The 21388-nt window shown below is 42.1% G+C and overlaps 1 protein-coding gene across 1 annotated transcript in view; it reads right to left on the reverse strand.

Annotated features, from left to right (window-relative positions):
- Positions 1–233: 233 nt before the first annotated feature.
- The window catches only part of LOC144819771 (neuronal acetylcholine receptor subunit beta-3), a 273894-nt gene continuing 252739 nt past the window's right edge, over positions 234–21388 (reverse strand). Inside the window, exon 3 of the mRNA XM_078677525.1 lies at positions 234–371. Within this exon, the coding sequence (XP_078533651.1) occupies positions 234–371 (138 nt within the window). The remainder of the gene's footprint in view (positions 372–21388) is intronic.

Here is a 21388-nt window from a genome sequence, read left to right on the forward strand (position 1 = left end):
AACAAAGACAAGTGAGAAAACTGTTTCTTTCTAATTAACAAAATAATCAAGTAGTATTCCTATGAAGAATTATAAAATTAAGTAGTGTTCCTATGAACAATTATAAAATAATTTCTGTGAATTTTGTACTCAATTTCAAAAGGTTACTTATACTTTCCACAAACAATATTTTTCCTGTGCAGTTTCACTGTCTCTTTGTGTTTAAAATTAGATGTATCATAAAGTTCAAACTTTTATACATTGCTGCTGTGTAACCACAGGTGCAAAGCAGGTGTAAATATCAGAACAGAACCACTCACTGACACAATCAAAAATAACCACAGGAAGATCCGATCGAGGACTTGAGCAACAAATTTCCAATCTTGCACTACCTGAAAGAAGAAAAAAAGATTTCAATCAGTTTCCGTTTCACTGTAGTTAATGTTCATTTACAAGAATTCTAGGTTTACAAAAGAGTAAATAGTGTCAAAGTCAAAGTCAAAAGTTTACATTATTCGGTTAAAATTTAAAACCATCAAAGCACAGGACAATATTTCATGATGTAAATAATCACATTACAAACCATTGATAATATTATTAACACATTACAAATAAATAAATACTAACCACAAAGCATAAACCAAAAATAGTCCATAACACCATCAACAAGCATTTGCAATGCAATAGGTCTCGGGTTAATTAAGTTTGAGCTATTGGCATTGCTACATATTGCAACACCAACTGCAACAAAAGCTATTGGTGTTGCATTATTTAGCAATGCCAATAGCTCAAACTTTAATAATGCGAGACCTATTGCATTGCAAATGCTTGTTTTCCTGGTTGTTGGTACCTGTGGTGGGGCACTACGTGCGTCTACGCACTGTACAGCAGAACACAGTTTTCAAGAAGTGTATAGTGCCCCACGCTGGTATACCCCAACACACTACAAAGGCCAGTCCGATGCTGGCGTGGAGGGGATGGAAGGAGGGTGGGGGATCGGGGGAGGAGGTGAAAAGTTAACGCCGTTCCAGATGAGGGGGCTGTGGCTGTGTGTGATGGGGTCGGGCACGTCAGGGGTGGATGTATGTATGTGGTGCGTGCGTTCATTCAGCGGGGATCAGTGCGGGCTGCATGGCATAGATGAATGTATAGGGAGGGCATGCATAGGTGGGGACTTTTGAAATGGATGAGGGAAATCCCGGGGGCTGGCGGGAAGGGTTGGCTTTCTTGTATTCGGCCTTTTCATGCCTGGTCTGAGCTGATATGTTTCCGTCCTGTAAAGAGCGCTCACGCAGCGGGGATGCACCCCTGCAAGAGACCAGAAAGGCAGGGGGTGTGTTCATGTGTGTTCATGTGCTGGTGTGAACACCCCTCTAATAGGTTGTGGGGTTCAGTGCTACAAGCAATGGGCTGAGGAAAGCTGTACCACTAAGTTTAAATGCTGCCTTGTTGCTATATTCCACAAGAGTGGAATTTGAGACCTCTGGACAAGAATGTATATTTTAATTAACTTTGCAACGCAATGCTCTGAAATGGGAAAGTATGAAGTCTGGCGGTGCAGCTACGTCACCAGCTAACGCCGCTTCCGGTCACACATTCTACGATGCATGCAGCGCCTCGCGGTCTGTCACCCACTTCCACAGACGGGTATTCTGTGTGTCTCCTCCTCAGTTTCCAGCCGGTACATCTTACACGCCTACGAGCAGTGAGCGCGCCGCTTCTGAGCGCCCTTGTAGCGCTGGTCTCCACCTCCGGGGGAAGAGCTGGGTCCGATCCTCTGCTTCGCTACACCCGCCCCTTCAGACCTGTGCCAAACATTTTTTATTTATTTATGTATTTATTTAATTTATGCGTTTTTATATAGCGCTGACTTTACCCAATCTGTCAGGGCGCTTCACAGTAGGAACAGAACTGATACATGAAGGAGAAACATTACAAGTTTACAAATTAAATAAAAAAGCCAACGTTAAGTCACATGAGGCAACAAGTCAAATACCGCTGCTTCCTGAAATAAAGCCTGCCTGTTTATCAGTGCCGCGCACCCCTCTGCAGACTCCCCCTGCATTCCTAAGTCAGTCACGTGACCTCTTCCCGAGGCGCGCGACGTGATCCGATTCTTTCTGCCATGCTGAAAACAGCAGAAGTTCACGCGCGCAATGTAATCCTATGGCAAAGTGATGCGCGTGGCCAGCTCTTGTCTCCACTTTCCTCTCGTTGTCGGCTGAGCCGACAGCTATAGTTCTCTGGCGAGAACGCGCTTTGCGCATTTCTAGCCGAGACCTAAAAAAAGGGGGGGGGCAAGTTTTTCTTCACCTATGCCCGCTAGTCAGAGTCCTCTCAAATATCCAGATGCCAAGTTTTTTAGAAAAAGAGAAAGCAGTTTTTTCACCTGTTCTTTTATCAAGTGTCGACCAATCTGTCTCTGGGTCGTTTCAAAAAATTTTTTTCCTCTACGCCCGCCTAAATCTTCACACCGCTACACCACCGTTCTCCACAAAGTAATGTAACCTTACAATGCAACAGTGTAGAAATTTGAGAGCGGAGTTAGTTTTCATCCGGCAGAGACGGAGGGCGGAGGACAAAGGGCAAAGCCAAGACGGCACACGCTTCCTCCTTTCAACCCGCAATTATCAAGACCAAACGAGCCCGGGTGAGTCCGCCGAATTCCGCTGAGTTCACACCACTCTGCACGCTAAGTTTCCCCTGAGCCTCACACCGCCATCAACCCCAGCGGTCCAAGCTTCCAGGTGCGGGGGCAGTGAGTCATGGGGTCTCGCTTTCAGCGCGTCGTGTCTTTCTCCCTCACTTAATCAAAAGTGATGGTAAAGAGGCAATGCCCCATTGGAGGGACAAACACAAGATTGACAAGCTAGGAAATAAATAAAAATCATGCTTATAGTGACAGGAATGGGCACTCTACAGGCCCCTGCACGTGTCCAACAAACAGCGTATGCGTAGGTGAAACGTAATTAGAGAAAAAAATGTGTGTTAGTTGATGTGTGAGTGTGTGTGTTAGTGTGGCATGAGTTACATGTCCCTTTTAGAATCCTGGAGTGGTTTTCTTGTCAGCTCAAGCTAGTGACCTTGGTTTTTTCCTCTTAGTACCCGGAGACTAAAAATAACTTGGGGCTGTCCTGCAGTCTGTGATGTTATTGGGATCATCTACAACTTCAAGATTGTAAGTGATCGAAAAGTGCATACAGAGGGAGTCGTGCTATCAGACATGACACCCTATTTTCTGTTTTACCATAAAATAAGGAAATCTAATAAAAGTAAAAATATAGGTTTTTAGAAATTGCTCCGAGTAAACAAATGAGACTGGCCGAACCACTTCAAGTTACAGTGAGACAATCAGCCTCCAACAACAAAGGGCAAACTACGACCAGACCTTTTCTGAGTTCATGTTCTGCCATATATCCAAGCAAGGCCAGACGCCTGCCCCAAGACCCTTGCTTGGCAGTGCTCCCACGCGCGGGCACGCAATGGGCTCTGACGAGGAGTCTTAAGGCAAAAGTTTTTAATATGAGTGGATACTCCGTGTTAGCTTAAACATGGTATGTGGGCTGGATGGCTCAGTATGCTAAGCACTCCCTGCTGACATCCGCAGATCACATGTTCCAATACTGCTAGGCCAGTTGAGCCTTTCATCCTTGGACGGTGGATGCACCACCTTGTATTGACAGTGCCTGCATTGAGCTAATGATGCAGCATTAGGTACTGCAGGAAAGCAAGTTTTTAATATCACTCATATTAATAAAGGTAGAAGTGGCACTCTGGCAGACTATAGGGAGATGCTGAAATCCCGCCAACCTGAATGGATGAAGCCTGGTTTATCTGTGAACAGTAGTGTGCGCTGACGGCTGAAGGCGTGAAAGTCTGGTGGCCACTGATGCGTGTTGGTGCTATATGAGCCACTTTTAAAGTTTATGGATGACATAGTATAGTATTTATATAGCACTTACTGTCCCTTATGTAGATTGGTAGTGCAAAAACTTTTTTGTCCCATCTCATGTTTTTCATTCGAATGATCATCTCCTTACCTTCTATCCTCTGTATACATCCTCTTGCTGAGTGTAGTCCACTCTAAGTCTCATGCCTGTTTGTCTTAATCTATTATTAGATCTCTGCAAGCTGGCTACACCACATTTCATAGACACAACCTTTTCTTCTTTTAACTACATCCATGCCATCCAACATTACTTCATTTCCTCTAGCCTGTCTGTTCATTCCAACAACCGCTTGTACAAACTTACATAGCTCACTAATGATAATATCTAAACACTATTAATGTAACAATCCACAAAGAAAGTTGAGTAAATGCATGGAATGATTTCCTTGAGAGCACAAGGCTAATCCCAGAAACTGACGATAACCAAAAGCCAATGGCTTGCCAATGGAGTAAACGCTATAAAAATGCAATTCCAAATGCTAGGAATTAGGTCGTGTATAATGGTTACAGTTTGGCTTGCGGTTTATGATGCCTCTGTTGTGCTGTTTGTTAGTCTTCTTATGCCGATATATTATGCAGTTTATCGTGGAAGTAGAATATGCATTGTTGTGTATTTGAGCTATGGATGCGCTGCCTTATTGACCTCATCATGAATATGTCGGCAGCCGTCACGCTTGCTGTAGAGAGGCACCTGATCTACGAAAAGTACTGTTCTCACCAACTGTGGAAGGGGCAGTGGCATGGAGTTAGTTGTGATTGGTTTGTACCTTAGTAGCCATGGCGTGCACAACAAAGAGTGGATTATCAAGCTGTTTGCCACGCACAAGATACATATGATGCTGCAATAATAATAATAATACTCCACATTTGTAAAGCGCACAGTTACTCTCTAGGCGCTGTCGGGAAGATTAAGCAAGCTATTGCCCAGAGTCATATGATGCTGGGCTAATCTGCCGCCGGGGCCAGGGATCGAACCGTGACCCAGAATCCGGAGTCAGTCGCCCTATCCGCAGCGCCACACCTCTTCCTGGTGTTAAACCACTGTGTGACACATAGTTGATATGCTAGTCCTTACCAAAAAGTCACACCATTAGTTTCGGGAACACTGATATGAGTTGGCTGTATTTTAGGTGAGGCGTGACGCCATCCACGGGGTTAATCGGTAGTAGTGAAATGTACATTTATATTAATGTGGCAATGGTTTGAGGTTCTGTGTTCATTTTCATGACTGTGCGGTGAGAACTCTGACTCCGTGCCAAGTTTCCATAGAAATGCAAAGTGAGATAGCGCTATGTTATAAGCACTTTTTGTATCATACAAAAGGTGCTTATAACATAGCGCTTTCGCTTTGGAGTTATATTTAGCTATAGAGACACAATAGTGTGAAAAGGACCCGTCCATGCTTTCCCAGTAGTTGGATAGCTTCGTGTACAGGTGGAGTGGTCAATAATTATAGGGAAGCATTTTGTTGCGGTGCCATTTTGAAGCAGTCAAGAGTGAAACGTAGTTTATGCTGTTCCTGGCACAGAAACCCCTCTTAACGTCTCACGCCATGATGAGCTCTAACCTGATAAATGCCAACTAGTTGCTCATGTACATGTTTTCAACAAGTGAAAAGGCGAGAGACAGGCACAGACACAGACGCAAAGCCCACGGATCGCATCAAGCCGGGGAAAAGAGTATGGGACCTCAACGAGAGGGAGGGTGTGGGGGGCGGGACTTAAAAAAAGAGACAGAAACGCCCACGGATCGCATCTAGGCGGGGAAAAAAGTAATTGACACACCTCTCTTCCAATGGCTAGCCTCCATTTACGAAGCTAGCCAATGGAAGAGAGAGGCGGAATAAAGCACACTGTTGAAGTCATTAAATCTCGGGCTCCGCCCACACTGCTTACGCAGTGTGACGCTAGGCCCGAGACCTAAAAAGGAACACTTGGCATACAATTATACAAAGTAAAAGTTTGTAACTCATTGAGTTCTCCATTTAAAATCCAATAATTCATCAGCTAAATCGTCACACCACAAATTGTTTATTAAAAAATCACTACGGATAAAAAGGTAGAGGACGGTTACTAGTGTAGCTGTACTTTGTCTCTTTGCCTGATGGCCCCTGTGATGTAACTAGCTACCCCAAAACACACCACTGAGGAATCTGCCACTTTACGAGCGCAAAAAACAATGATGCATGACCCTTAGTCCATGAAATCTTCAAAGTGGGAATCACTTTGAAGATGAATAAAAATCAGACAAACTGTCCGAGAGACCAGCCAAAATCCTATGGCAAAAAAACAATGTTCCAGTAGCTCGCTTTATCAATTTCTCAGGCAATCTTGGGCATAGAAGAAGGATTCCGCCAGCATTCAGAGAGGGCAAGCTTGAGCAGCCAGGGTTTTATATGGGATACCAAGGGGATCATAAGTGCCAGTCTCTATAAGGACCAGTTCCTCTGTCAACCAGAGTCTTGTCCAGTATAAGATAGGTTTCAGACAAGCAATGTCAGAGAGAATACTGACAAACCTCAGAGGAAGTGACGGGGTGCTTTTTGGTAATGTTAAGAGTGATTTAAGAAGATGATTTTCACCTGTGTCTAATGAATCGAGGTTCCAATAACCTCACAAGTCAGCCCCATATACCCCTGCCCCACAGGCATGAGCCTTATAAGTTTCTACCACTGGGGAAATAGGATATGACGCTGACTTGTTAACAAATCTTAAGGATAGCTTAGTTCTGTGCTTGAGAAAGAATACAATTTTTCTGATCTGGGCCAGCCATTTGTGGAAATCACTCAATGTACCGCCCAGGTAATCGAATTCCTCGTCCCTTTTATTTTAGCACCCTCTAGGGCCAGGTCCACCGGATTTTTTGTGGTGACCAGAGGCCAGATGCATCAAGCATTATTCGAAGAATGGGCCAGTTTGGCCCGTTTGCGATTGCAAAAAAGCATTTCCGATGCAGCAAACCCAATTTTGCGATTCTGTAACCTGTTACCGAATCGCAAAGTGGGTTTTCAATTCGCTATTTGGAAGGGGTGTGTTTAGGGCGTCCCTTCCAAATAGCGAATCCTAACAGTATGCATGAATATTTTGTGACCGTGAATGCGGTTGCAAAACATTGGCATTTTACCACCTACTTCAAGTAGGTGGTGACCCATTCGCAAATGGAAAAGGGGTCCTGAATGTTAGTAAAATCATTGTTAAAGATCAGGCAGTGGTCTGCCTGCTCTTAAAAATGAAAAGAAAACTTTTCATTTATGTTTTTGAAATGCATCCCGTTTTCCTTTAAGGAAAACGGGCTGCATTTAAAAAAAAAGAATTGCTTAATTTAAAAGCAATCACAGACATGGTGGTCTGCTGAGCCCAGTAGGCCACAATCCCTGTGATTTTTGCAATTCCTAGGGGGTTTCAAATTACGACCTAACTCATTAATATTCATGAGGTAGGTCATTTGGGATCCCTTAGGTGTCGCTAAAAGTGTTAAACACACTTTCATGCATTCCGTTTTGTGATTTCCTAATTCTGAATCACAAAGATTCGCAATTAGGAAACTATAAACATGTTTTTGTTACAATTAAGTTCCAGACCATAATCCCTACAGAATGAAATGAACTTCCCCAAAGGATGTTTAATCCAGACAGGGTTTTGGAGAGGAGGAGAGTGTCGTCTGCAAAAAGCAGACATAGCACTTTAGTCCCTGCCATTTTGGGGGAATCATTTTGGCAGTTTGCTAGGTAAGGGATGCACTCACCAATAAAGAGTAAAAATGAGGTGGGTTCCGATTTACACCCCTGGTGAACGCCACACTGAATAGGGATGTCAGTGGTTGTTTCACTACCAGGACCTCATCTTACCCTAGCAAAATTGGTAGGCAGACAAAATATCGATTTTTTAATATCAACCTACCATAATATTGATGTTTTAATATCGAAGGGACAGAATATAGAAGGTAAGTAATATTGATTTTTTTATATCGAAGGGACAGAATTTCGGAGGTAAATAATATTGATTTTGTTAATATCGATGTAAGTAATATCGATGTTACTAATATCGATGTTACTAATATCAATTTTTATATGATTTTTATATATATTACTATGTATTTAGTATGTATTTTTTTTAAATGTAATTTAAGTAAATTTTGTATTTTAGTACCGTAGAGGGTGGTGGGTTTATAGGGCATTAAGGTGGGAAGTAATTTAATTATACTAAATTAATTATTAATTTTTTAGGAATGATAAATTAATTTTAATTAATTTGTAATACATTTTTTTAAATTGGTAATTTATTTTAATTAATTGATTAATTGATAATTATGTTCTGTAGTGGGTTATGGGTTTATAGGCGGAAAGGGTGGGAAGTAATTTAAATATAATTAAGTAATAATCTATTTTCATTAATTGTTTTTGCTAATTATATTATTATTAATTAATTATTAATTAGTAATTCATTTTTAATAACTGGTAATTAACTTTAATTAATTGATCAATTGATAATTATGTTAAGTATATTATTTTATTATTGGCCTTTATTGTGCGTTCATAGAGGAATAATGTGTAAAGTAATTGATATGTAATTAAGTAGTTATTACATTTATAGTTGGGTATTGATAATTTATTGTATATGAATTATTAATTGGTAATTATTTTTTAATAATTATTTATTAGTATTTGTAAGTAGTAATCATTTTTTTAATATTTTAAAATATTAATTAATTTATAAGTATGTTATTTTTGACTTCTACGCTATCAAACACTTTACCTACTCTTGCACTCTCTGGAGTTGGAATAGTAATTTTTACCCCTACGCTATCCAACACTTTCCCTACTGTTGAAATCTCTGGAGTTGGAATAGTCATTTTTACCACTACACTATCCAACACTTTCCCTACTGTTGCACTCTCTGGAGTTGGAATAGTAATTTTTACCCCTACGCTATCCAACACTTTCCCTACTGTTGCACTCTTTGGAGTGGGAATAGTAACTTTTACCCCTACGCTATCCAACATTTTCCGTACTGGTGTTTTTTTGGGAGTTGGAATAGTATTTTATTCTCTCTGTTACTTAATATTTTTTGTATTGTTTTAGTTAATGTAGTATATAATTAATTTTAAAAATATTAAAAGTCAATTTAATTTTTTTGATTTGTTTTGCATAATTATTTAATTTTTATTTATGTTATTATTTTATGTGTATAGATGAATTTGTAATTTATTTATTACAATAAATATTAAAACGGATTATTAAGTATATATATTATATATTATATGTATATGTTTCATTATTTGTTTATTAAATTATGTATATTACTTATTAATTTTAAATAATATAAAATATTTCTAACTATGTTTATTATATTTTTAAGTGTTTTAATTCATTTTACATATTTTTTTAAGTAAAAAAACAACATTTTTTTTAAACTATATTTTTGACATCTATATATTTTTTCGATATTTTTGTACTTACCTTGTTGTAGATAGGATGTTGACATTGTTGACATCGATATTATTGCTCCGATATTTTTGTATCTCGATATTTTGTGTTTCGATCTTTTGTCAGACATTCAGCAAAATTCCCTGTATAGAGTTGTTGGATAAAGGACAGTAAGCCATGTGAAACCCCAATTTTCCCAAGGACCTCCGACAATTTCCTCTTGGAGACAAGGTCAAATGCCGCCCGCAGGTCGATACATGCAACAAATAGAGACCCCGGTTCAGAAAGTCAACCGATTTCCACTTTACAGTAAGAAAGCGGAGGACCTGACACAATGTACCAATACCAGGTTTAAACCCAGCCTGGAAGTGCGTCAGGACATTATTTGAACATATCCAGTCTCAAAGCTTAATCAATATTTGTATGCCGTGGAATTTGTGTACATTATCTATATGGCTTATGGGACAATAGTTCCTTGGGCCTTGCCTAGCTCCCTTCTTGAAGATGGGTATGATTTTCGCCCCTCTCCAAGAGCGCAGTATGGGAGCATCTGCCGCAACTGCGTTGGACAAAGAATTAATATAGGGACTCCATATTAAGGGGTCGATTCCGATTCGGGAAAAACCGCTCCGAATAGCCGCTCGGAGCGTTTTTCCTATACGAATTGTACCCTGCAACGTCCCGCGTACCTACGTCGAAGTACGATTCGTACCAGGAGCCGGACTCTGTACGAATCGTACAGAAACCGTACGACTCGAATTCCCGTACGAGTCTCCGTCGGAACCCGCTGTATGTGAGATCTGTATGGCTCGCGGCTGGTTTATACGACCCAGGAAGCACGATACGTGTCGGGTTCGCACCGTACGATCCTTTTTTTACGGGAGCTGAAGACAGCTGTAAAAGCAGAATTTGCGCCAAAACAGGTACGGTGCGTACCCCCCATGATCGCAGGGGTTCGCCCCGTATACCCAGCGTACATGGGGTACGGTGCGTACCCCCCATGATCGCAGGGGTATGCACCGTACCCCATGTACGCTGGGTATACGGGGCATACCCCTGCGATCATGAGGGGTATGCACCGTACGGTGTGTATGAGGTTGTGCGCTTTTCCGTACGAATCGCCCTTACCTGACATGGACCATACGGATCGCATCCTGATGCCTTGGTCTGGATCGTACTCGTCGGGTCGTACGGCGTGTGTACGAGTCGTACGGAGAGGGCTCCGGACACGATTCGTACGGACGTTTTTTTTACCGGATCGTAATCGGCCCCTAAGTGTTCGGATCTAAACATATCAACAGGGATCTTAACTAAATCAGAAGCCTTTTCCATCTTCTGTGCTGAGAGCGCACTAAGCAATTTCTACAGTGTAAAAGCAACAGGGCCCCTCCCTCTACCAGCGGAAGAGTTAAAGGATTGTGAGAATTGTCAGGAAGCTGAAGCTCAGCATGGAGGGTTGTCTACTATCCAACCCATTTCCCTGCAGAGATATGGCATTCAGGGCAAGCATAATCCCTAGATCCCCTGTGCGTCACTAGCAGCCAGAATCGTCTACTATCCTCCACTCCTGCTGCTTCCAGCATATCCTCCCTAATCCCAGCTTCCCACCAGGCCTTGCTGGATTTAATCATTGGAGCATAGGTCTACCTCGCAATAGAAATGTCATACCTTATATTACTTTTTAGGGCTCTCATCAAGCTGGATTTTGCCACTCTGCAATGGCAAGGGGGAAAAAGAAAAGGAATAAAAAACAAAATTAGGGCACTTTACATTAGCTCCGCAGGTATGTTCTCGCCGAACTAGACTACCGCTGTTATCGTAAATTGCACTCGGGTTATGGTGACTTGACTTGTTTTAACTTTTTCTGCTGATATTATAATTCACTCATTAACCTTAGCCCCGCAGGCATGTTCTCACTGAGTGACTAAATGCCGAACTAGACTACTGCCTTAATTGCACTCGGGGTTATGGTGACTTGGCTTAATTAATCTTCTTCTGTTGATATTACAATTCACTCACCTTCTTGTTTCATATCTTGAAAACGGCTCGACTTGGCACTCTAATCCATCTTGGCATAACTTTATGCTTGGTTTGCGTTTCTTGAAGTCTGGCATTAATCACCTATGGGGACTAGTAAAATGTACATATGTGCTTAAAATGTGGTCTTTTTTTTTTAAATGCCCTAATTTTGTTTTGTATTCCTTTTCTTTTTCCCCCTTGCCTTTGTACTATTAGATGTTTTGGCAAATGGTACCTATAGTATGGGTTGTACAAAAAGGTATTTATGAACTTTTTACAAAAAAGGCATGTACCGTTTGTCCTGAAGATGAACTCTGAATTAATATAGGGTTCGAAACGTCGTCGACCTAGTCACACTATATGCATATTTATTATGCCAATGTTCGCAAGCAATAGTGTGTTGTTTGTACTGTCTGATTGTGAATTGTGATACACAGACTACCTTAATTGCCTGTATTCTCTTGTTTGTCTTTCTTCTGTGTGTGTTAGTTGGGCATCGGCTGGTGTTCTGCTTGTATCACACCATATTACCTTTGAATCTTTTTATTAAAAATTAAATACTGTCTGGCTGGACAATGAATATAGTTGCTATTTAGTCTGTATTTATTTTATGTATAATTCAATTGTCTAGGGACCACTGTACTGTGAAAAACGTAATTACCTAAGGTCCCTAGCTTATTGCTTCCTTGGGTTCCCTTGTATCTTCAAAATGACTCTGCAATGGTGGTCAAACCACTCATGTAGTTTGGGGGATTTCTTCCAGGGTTTAGCCTCTTTTTCAAAAAGATTTTCACACTAGAAAATAGATCATTATGTGCCGCCAGAATGCGGGAGGGTGACCAGTTTTAATCAACTAATGCTGCCAGGAACTCACTATTTCTTAAACAAATATCTTCCTGGATATGTTGTACATTACAAATGCCCACCGATCTCAGGTTACGCATGTTGTTAGTAAAAGCAATTTCAATGGAAGACACTATCACAGGGTAAGAAAATCTGTTATGTAGGAACCCACCAAGGTGAGTAGTAGAGGGAAATAGTTGCTTTCCTGGCGAAGACTAACCTCCATATATGCCATCTCATTCCAAGCACTAACATCTGGTAGCACATAAGCTATATGACTCCTGTAATCCCCCTTCTGAAGGTTGAATTGACTCCCAAATCCGATGGAGAGTGCCCATTATATGCTCTTACGCCATGAGCCAAAACTAGATCCTCTATCTGTAAGGCAGCTGATCTGATCCTCTTTTGTTTCCTAAGGCCAGAATAGGCTGGTGTACCCCAACCTTCATCCTCTTCCTTCCACAGCTCAAATAAAGGGGGATAGGGCTCAAAGGATGTATTAAAGTCACCTGCACTGACCAAAAGGTGGCAAATTCCACATACGTCTAAGAATGCAGATAGCGATTTTAAGGTTTCTGAGGTTTTGATAAAGGGGGATGATCTATTATAAATAAGGCTTATGGTTTTCGATTTTTACAGATAAATGCAGTCAGAAAACAATGTGTTTCCTGTCTGTATTTATTTTTAAAAGTGGAAATATATTGAAAATGTTTTTTAATAGACTCCCCATGCTCTCTTTCATGAATTCCAGGTAACAGCTGAGCAGATAGACAACATGGAGAGTTAAAAAAAAAGTTGAGATTTCCTTAATTTAAGGCATATGTTAACATATATTTGTAGTACAATGCTAATGTGTACTAGTGAGTGTAGTGTTCTGTTACACATGGCTGCTTAATTTGCTAAATTGTAACAAGCATCCATGTATGAGTGAATGTTCAACAGTTAAATAACAATATGAATACACCATTTTACGGCTCCATTTATTCTCAAAACACAAAATAAATATGGATAAATACCAATAAGATGGCCAAAAAATAAGCATGGTTAAATACAGACGGAAATGTTAAAAAAAATACCTTAAAACCGGGAGCTCTAATTATAAACATTGAGCAGCAGGTAAGGGGTCCCTATTTTTGGTGTCAGTTGGAGCTCATAAAGATCAGTACAGTTGGTGTCAACTATTCTTTATTGAACAGTCAAGAGACGTTTTAACCCATGTGATAAGACCTCCAGAGGGCTGGCATGCTATTGAAGGCATAGTTTCAGTTCCAAAATAATTAAAGCCCTGCCTAAGGACCAAATCTATCACCCAGGTCTCTTGAACGAGGCAAATCTGAAATTTCTCAATAACATCTCCCAACTCAGGGTCAGGCAACTTAGATTTATGTCCTTATTTGTTCCAACTAACCATCTGTAAACTTGATGGTAATTGTTACATAGGGGAAATAGAACTTTGGGTAGGAGTTTAGCATGCTGAGGAGGTTTCCTGCACGTTGAGTATGGCAGGATTGGAAATAAAAGTCTCCCCACAGATAAAGGAAGGTATGTCCTCTCTGGGCCTGGGAACAATTTACAGGCCAGGATTGAAAGTTATGAAGGACCCAGAAGCTAGTTGGGGGATAAATAGAATTGCATAGTCAGTCAATCTCTGTCAGACCGCTATCACTAACAGAGCAAGGACAGGGGGGAGGCTTGGGCTAGGAATGAATTGAGTAAACTCTCTATAGCTCTGGACGTGTCACCAGGGGGTCTCGACTTAAAAGGAATTTCTGACCCTGTTGCAGGGAGGTACAAAAATCAAGTGAAATCAAGCACTCCTCAAAATTTTGTGTTTCAAGCTTAATCTCAATAAAATCCCACTGCTACCCCTGCGATGAAAAGCGCCATACTAGAAGATCGAGTAACATTGTCTGAGGTCTCATATCCAATGTAGGATCTTGTTCTTTAATCAGGTGCTATCCTATCGAGCACCTGACTTTTGTTTAGGAGTCTCCATGGAAGGAGAAATCCAGGAGACTCTCTTGTATTGAACTTCTTGCTTAAACTGATTGGTTGGAGCATCTTCCCGCTGGCCGCCGATCTTTGTAAGAGGCATGAGAGGTGGGAGAAAGTAGGTGTAGGTGTAGAAGCTCAAACATATTGGATCACTCAACATTAGAAATAACTTGCTCAGGCACACCCTCCAGGCCCTTTGGTGATTTTAAGCTGGTTTGCAAGGCAGGGGTGGAAATATGTTCCATCGGGAGAGAGGAGGAAGACGGATTGTTACAAGCAGAACATGTTGTGTGTTTCCTCTTGAAGATACCAGGCACCTTCCCCCCTTTCGGAGTTATGTTTTTTTCCAGGACATTGGTTTTCAGCAGACTTTCAACTTCTTCGATTAAAATGTCAATATTGAAAATAACAGATCACTACGGGATGCAAGAAGGAGACGGCGGCTGTTCCGAATGAGAAACCGGGCAGTTCCAACTAATCAAGAAATCAGAGTCAGATTGGACCTCTACAGAATATCACCATTCTGACACTGCGTATAAAAAGAAGAAACCATCGCAATTGAGGTGCTCTGCGCCTGCCAGATCACAAGGAACAAATAGGCATAACCTTGAGAGAACATGCTGAATGATTAATGAGAGATATTGGGTTCTGAGGAGAATTCCTTTTCATAGGAATTCGAAACGCGTCGACCACATTTTTGCTAGGCCAATCAAGTTAAGTCATCATTTCAAGAACTATTTGAGTTTTGTACTTATGGATGGCCTATTGTAAAAATTTACAAATATAGCATATACAAGACCGCGTCATAGCCCAGCTCCAGGAGGCGCATAAATTACCAGGAGGACCAACGCAGCACGGGACGCTCTGGAGTTTTCGAGCCCATAATTTTCCTGCTGTTTCCCTGTTGCCCTGGTCCTCGTTTTCCTCTGGTGGGGGTCCGCTGTTGTGCCTGCGGCTGTTGCCGCTCCTGCATTCGCCACCGGGACCACACCAGAAGGGACTGCATTGCCCATCAGCCCCTAGTGGCGCACGAAGACCGCGTCATCGCCCAGCGCCAGGAGGCGCAGAAATTACCAGGAGGACCCACGCAGCGCGGGACGCGTGCGGGCGCGCCTGGGCAAATCCCGGGCCAAGGGCGGGCCCGTCCGCGCCCGTCAAAGCCAGGAGAAGGCAGGGCTGGGCCATCCCCTTTTCAATTTCCAACTGGCATCCTCAGTGAACTGGTTAGTGACTGTTATTGGACAATTTCTTTGTTTCCTGTGATATTATAACTTAGTGTAGGGATCCAAAGTAAATAATGTCTAAGTTTGCTCAAAAGGGTGTTGTTGGGACTCTTGATGCGTTCCTCATACGAGCTGAATCTGTTCTTATTAAAGAAATTGAACTTACACAAGGAGGATTGCCCCTTGACCCAAGAAGAGCTCCAGCTGGGGCTCCTGTATTGTGTTCTCTGGAGGAGGTGGGTGGTCCAGTTAATGCACCACAGCAATCACCGCTGGGGCCCACACTTCCAGTTTTAGCAGCTCTCTCGAGCCCTGATAGTGTCCCTTCACCTACCAATCCCCCCTTTGACATGGTACTAACACGCCAGCAGCGCCAACATTTTACTAAGAAGGGAGAGGGTAGAGCTCCTGCCCATCCAAGAAAAGAAAAGCGGGTGGGCTCCCCTCTACCCTGCATCCGGCCAATAAAGTGGCCAAAACCAAAGGCCCGGCCCGCAGTAGGAAAGTCCATGTACAAGAGGCTGCCACATCTAAGTCCCCCAGTCATTTACCTACTGTTTCGAACTCTCCTAGTCAGATTCAATGTGATATGGAGGACAGGTTATTAGCCAGGCTTGAGGAATTTTTTGGGAAAATGTTGGAACCAATGGTGGTAAAATTGGATGCTATTAGTCAAAGGTTATCAACCATTGAGGATCACCTATTAAGGCAAGAAGGAAATTCTGTGAGTTCTTTGAACAAAACATCAGTTCCTGTTCCAATGATTATATCTAGACTACATGTTAATAACAACACTACGGTTGGCACCTCTGCAAAGGTACCCTTGCCCCCTCCATTGGGCAATCCACGGGTAGTGGATGCGTTAGTTCATAATGGGAGAGTAATGTCTGGGAGCAGTACACACAATAAGGTTTCACAGGGAGGTACGTTTAGGCATCACGTCAATGAGTCCCTCAACCTGCCACCCGAGTCTACCCCCTACACAATCGTTTTCACCAATGTACCCCACTTGCAATCAGGTGTTGAGGAAAACTGGGCCTCCTTGAGGAATACGGCTCTCCATTTGATAAACTCTAAAACTAGATTGGGGTCCCTTTATTTGGGAGCTTTAAAATGGCACGCAGAACAAGCTGGGTAGGCCCTGCCAGTAAAACAAGCAGAGGTGATTGTGTGGTGGTCAACTTTGGGTCCCCCCATATAGTCAAAACAATCCTTGACAGAGCTGGCTCACGGTACTTGAGTGAAGATGGTATAAACATCGTCCCATTAGGGTTTTTTTTATCAAGATACACGGCCACCATTGACATCCATGGGTGAACGCAACTTTGTCCCGCAAGTACAGGGACGATTTGAGTTCTCTGTCCCAACCTTTAATAGATTTGAATCCTTTACAAACTTGGAGGATATAGACTGACTGGGTGTGGAGACCCAGTCATGTCCACCACATCGAGGTCAGGCTAGTAAAGGCAGTGGCAGTGTTACTCCCCATTTAAGTAGTGATAGGAACCAAGCATTATACGAAAGAAGCTTGGGCCTCCCGGTCACACTAGGACTCGGTGGCACTAATGAGGACCCATCATTCATGACCAATGACCAACCACCCACTACCTCAACCCTAAACTCAGATCGAGATCCATTATTGATTGCACAAGAGGGGCCTGGTGCAGCACTTAAAATTATTTCGTGGAATTTAGCGGGGCTTGCAACCAAACTTGAACCACCGAATGGACCTCATTTATTGAGGAGCATGCCATTACATTTCTACAAGAAACCTGGGCAGTGGATCAAGTATTCTATGAGGGCTTCATCAATTTTTCTAACCAGCGGTACAGGGAGATAGGGGCAGACCGAAGGGGGACATATTGATCTGGGTTAGACAGCTCCTTTCTTATAAACTTCAGGAGATTGTTATTGACAGCTAGGATATCCTTATAGTGAAATTATCACATGGTAATCCCCCAGACATCATACTTATTAATGTTTACTCCATGGGCCAGCAAGGAGGGAGGGCATCAGCTACAATAGATCTTTTAGATAATTTTTTAACTCATCAAAGAGACAACAGTAACATTATAATAGCAGGGGACTTTAACTGTACATATGAACCGCTTGATTGTGAGGACATGAATGTTAGCTTTGAGGAAAATGACCAGTGGTTGATACCATCACTGGAACTTCCTGCAATATTAAAGTGGACGAGAGCAGCACTCCAATTAAAAGCTCTCTGCTTGGAACATGGGCATAGAGCGGCTAATGGGCATACAAAGTCCGGCAAACAAGGGACACCTACATTTAGCAATGGTCTTCGATCTAGTCGCATAGACTATTTTATTTTAAATATGGAAATGTGGCCAGAATTACTTGATATGAAGGTGGAAGCCCGGCCTGAGAGTGATCATAATCCTCTCTTGGTCTCAATGCGGGCATTGGGCCCCATTTGTGGTGAAGGAGTAGTAGATTGTCCGGACTTTGTAGAAGCCAACCTCACCAATGACACCAGACAACTTAAATGGTGTAAGGTTGTAATTGATCCTGAGAAGCTGCTAGCTATGAAGAATGTAGTAGTTAACGCTATTGACATTCTCCAGACAGAGGCTGAATTGGGGGTTGCATGGGATAGGTTTACTCAGGTTCATGAGCATCTTTTTAACCAACTCAAAAGTTTTTTTATTGTAAACAACAAAGAAGGGCCAGCTCCATCCACTATAAAGGGGGCAGTATGGTACAACTCTAATTATCGTGTAGCCTATAAATCCTTGGCAATGGCAATCAGGAGTAAGGATCAGGCCACAATTAAAGCTAAGAGGCAGGTTTACAAGGTGGCTAAATCGAAAGCCAAACGAGAATGGGACGAGGCTCAATGGGCGGATCTTCTTGAGGCCTGTTCAGGGAGGGATATGACTCGTTTTTGGCACTTGGTAAAATGGGGGAGCGGTACACCAAGTAAGGTTCCAGTTAACTATGTTAAACCAGATCAGTGGATTGGCCACTATAGTAGCCAATTTGCAAACACGTTGGGGGCCCAGGACGCCTTTGTCGTGCCATTACCCCCTGTTCCACTTAATATTACTAAAATGGAAGTAGAACAGGCTCTCAACCAAGTTCCTAAAGGCAGGGCTCCAAGCATTGACTGTGTCCCTGCATATCTTTTCGTTCAAGACCTGACATCTTGGGCAACGTACATACAAAAAATGATGAATGCCATCGATGAGGGAGCAGCGATCCCTGGTTCGTGGGCAGGTGCGGTTATCCTTCCAATTCACAAAAAGGGGGATCCGTCCCAACCAGGAAACTATAGGCCCATAAGCCTGATAGACTGCATTCAGAACGCGGTGGCAAGAGTGATTTTATTCAGGATGCAGGCATGGATGGACGATTTTAACATCCTCTCAGATTTACAAGCAGGTTTTCGGCGAGGGATTAGCACGGTGGACCAGGTGTTGAGGTTTATTCTCATCTACTGGCGCACTGTTACTTTGGGGAAAGGGTCAATATACGCAGCTTTTGTGGACCTTAGGTCTGCATTTGGTCTAGTACCACGCTTTAAACTGTGGCAAACACTTATAAAGCTGGGCATGCCACTGGAAATCGTGGCATTTGTGGTCGAATTGTATACTGAAAACTGTGCCCAGGTCAGATGGAACAGCTTAGGACATACAACTGATACATTTTTGGTGGAAAAGGGGGTAAGGCAGGGGTGCGTTCTCGCTCCCACCCTTTTTTCTATCTATATTAATTGGGTACTTGAATATTTTGAAAATTGCCCCAGGGACGCCCCCACCTTAGGCGGCAAAAAGATCCCACTCCTAATGTTCGCCGACGATACTCTTATACTGTCAAAGACACGCCAAGGGCTTCACCGTTCGCTAAATAGATTTGAAGAGTTCTGTGCAGACCATGACTTAGCAGTTAACATAGATAAAACAAATTTCATGATTCTCCAGAACTCTAGTAAATCCATTGGTGAAGTTAGGATGCATGGTGGGGTTTTAGAGCAAACTGAGATTTTTTCCTATTTGGGTGTAACTTTAGATAAAAGGATGAGCTGGAAGCCACAAATTGATTGTCTATTGGTCAGACATGCCTAACTCTCGGGTGTGTTGCTCAGGGAGCATAGTCGCTCACTTAGCAAACCCGTAAGTCCAGTATTGCATATTTACAATAAAAAAAATGAATGCCTCAATTTTATATGGCTCAGAGATATGGGCCCATGCGAACTATGAGGCTCTGGTGGTGGCACAAAATAAATTTCTTCGATCATTGTTGGGGTTGCCACAATCCACCCCTTTGATTCCCCTTTACTGGGATTTGGGGCGCCACTCCATCAGAGATGTAGTCCGTTACAGGTTACTACTATACTGGAGAAGGCTTTGGGTGACTCCTGAACTTGCCATCTATGCTTCGGCTGTTCTAGAACTCCGTGACATGTTTGTGAGCAACAAAATTGGGTGGTTTAGGAGTGTTAAAAATGTTCTCTGCGAATTGGGTATGAACCAATTGTGGACTTCCCCGGCAGACAGCCCATTCCCGAGCAAAACAGAGTTTAAGGGTGCATATTGGCATTGGATATATTCCAGGCAATTTGCATCCTCAAGCAGTCTAACTCTGTCGAGCACTTTCCTTCAAACTAAACACGATCCAAAGTATGAACAATATTGGGATCTCATTACATCGTTTCGTGATAGAAAACTTTTCCATCAATTCAGAGTAGGAACCCTACCTACAAAGACCTTCACTTTTAAATGGTCTAATTTATGTCCTAACTCTAGTGTTTGCCCCTTTTGCCCAGGCCAGCGTGACACTTTGAAACATATGTTATTCATTTGCCCAGCGCTCTGCAATCAGAGAAGACGCTGGCTGAAACCAGTGTGTTTAAATATGGGTCCAAGGGACCACAGTGAAGCCTATAGATTATTGAAAACAGCAGTGAATGGCCTCCTTGTGGTTGCCTTAGCCAAGTTCTTGGGCTAGGCGTGGGTGATTCGTTGGTCCGCAGGGAGGCACAGTCAAACCTCCACTGGTTTTAATATTTCATAATGTAAAGATTGTGGATTGTTTTTATTTTTGTATGATGATGCTCTTATGTAAAAGATACAATGATCCTGGGTACCATTGGTATGTTTTTACAGTTGTATTTAATTATTTATTGTTTTAACAATGTTATAATTGTTCGTGAAACTCACATCATGGTTCCTGTGTCAGTTTAATGCTATTAATTAATTCAGTCCCCCTGTGGTATCGCGATGACTTTTGTGATTTATTTTTTAAAATCAAAATAAAGTTTATAAATTGAATTGAAATTGAAAATTGCATATACAGTTTTCACTATTGAACCATAGAGCTATTTGAGTTTTGGAAAATGTTAGCTATAGGCACCCCAGGGTGGGTTTCTAGTGAATGTAAATAGGTTGTATGCAGGAATGTGTGAATGAGCTGGAATACAAGTGTGAATGCTACACCGCTTGTGAGTCTGAAGGAGAAAATGTTGCTGAGAGTCTGTTTAGATAGGGTCAAGAATGATGTATAGCAATATGTGATTTTTCTTGTGGGGATTTTTGTAAAGTTTGTACTGTGACTATTGAATTTTGTAATGATTTCTAATCTAAATAGAGTAAATTGCATATTGAAAAATGAATTGATAAATTCAAACTGAAAGAGCGGTTAAGAAGGAGTGGTTTAACTCTGTTTCTTCTTGTTCCGAATTTGTCTAATAAGTGGCAGTATTGGCAATCGTAGTTGTTTATTGTTAGATCTTTGTAAGAGGCATGAGAGGTGGGAGAAAGTAGGTGTAGGTGTAGAAGCTCAAACATATTGGATCACTTAACGGTAGAAATAACTTGCTCAGACACACCCTCCATGCCTTTTGGTGATTTTAAGCTGGCTTGCAAGGCAGGGATGGAAATATGTTCCATCGGGAGGGAGAGAACAGGAGGAAATCGGATTGTTACAAGCAGA

This window comes from Lissotriton helveticus, chromosome 2_1, assembly GCF_964261635.1.
Source record: "Lissotriton helveticus chromosome 2_1, aLisHel1.1, whole genome shotgun sequence".
NCBI classification, from domain to species: Eukaryota; Metazoa; Chordata; class Amphibia; order Caudata; family Salamandridae; genus Lissotriton; species Lissotriton helveticus.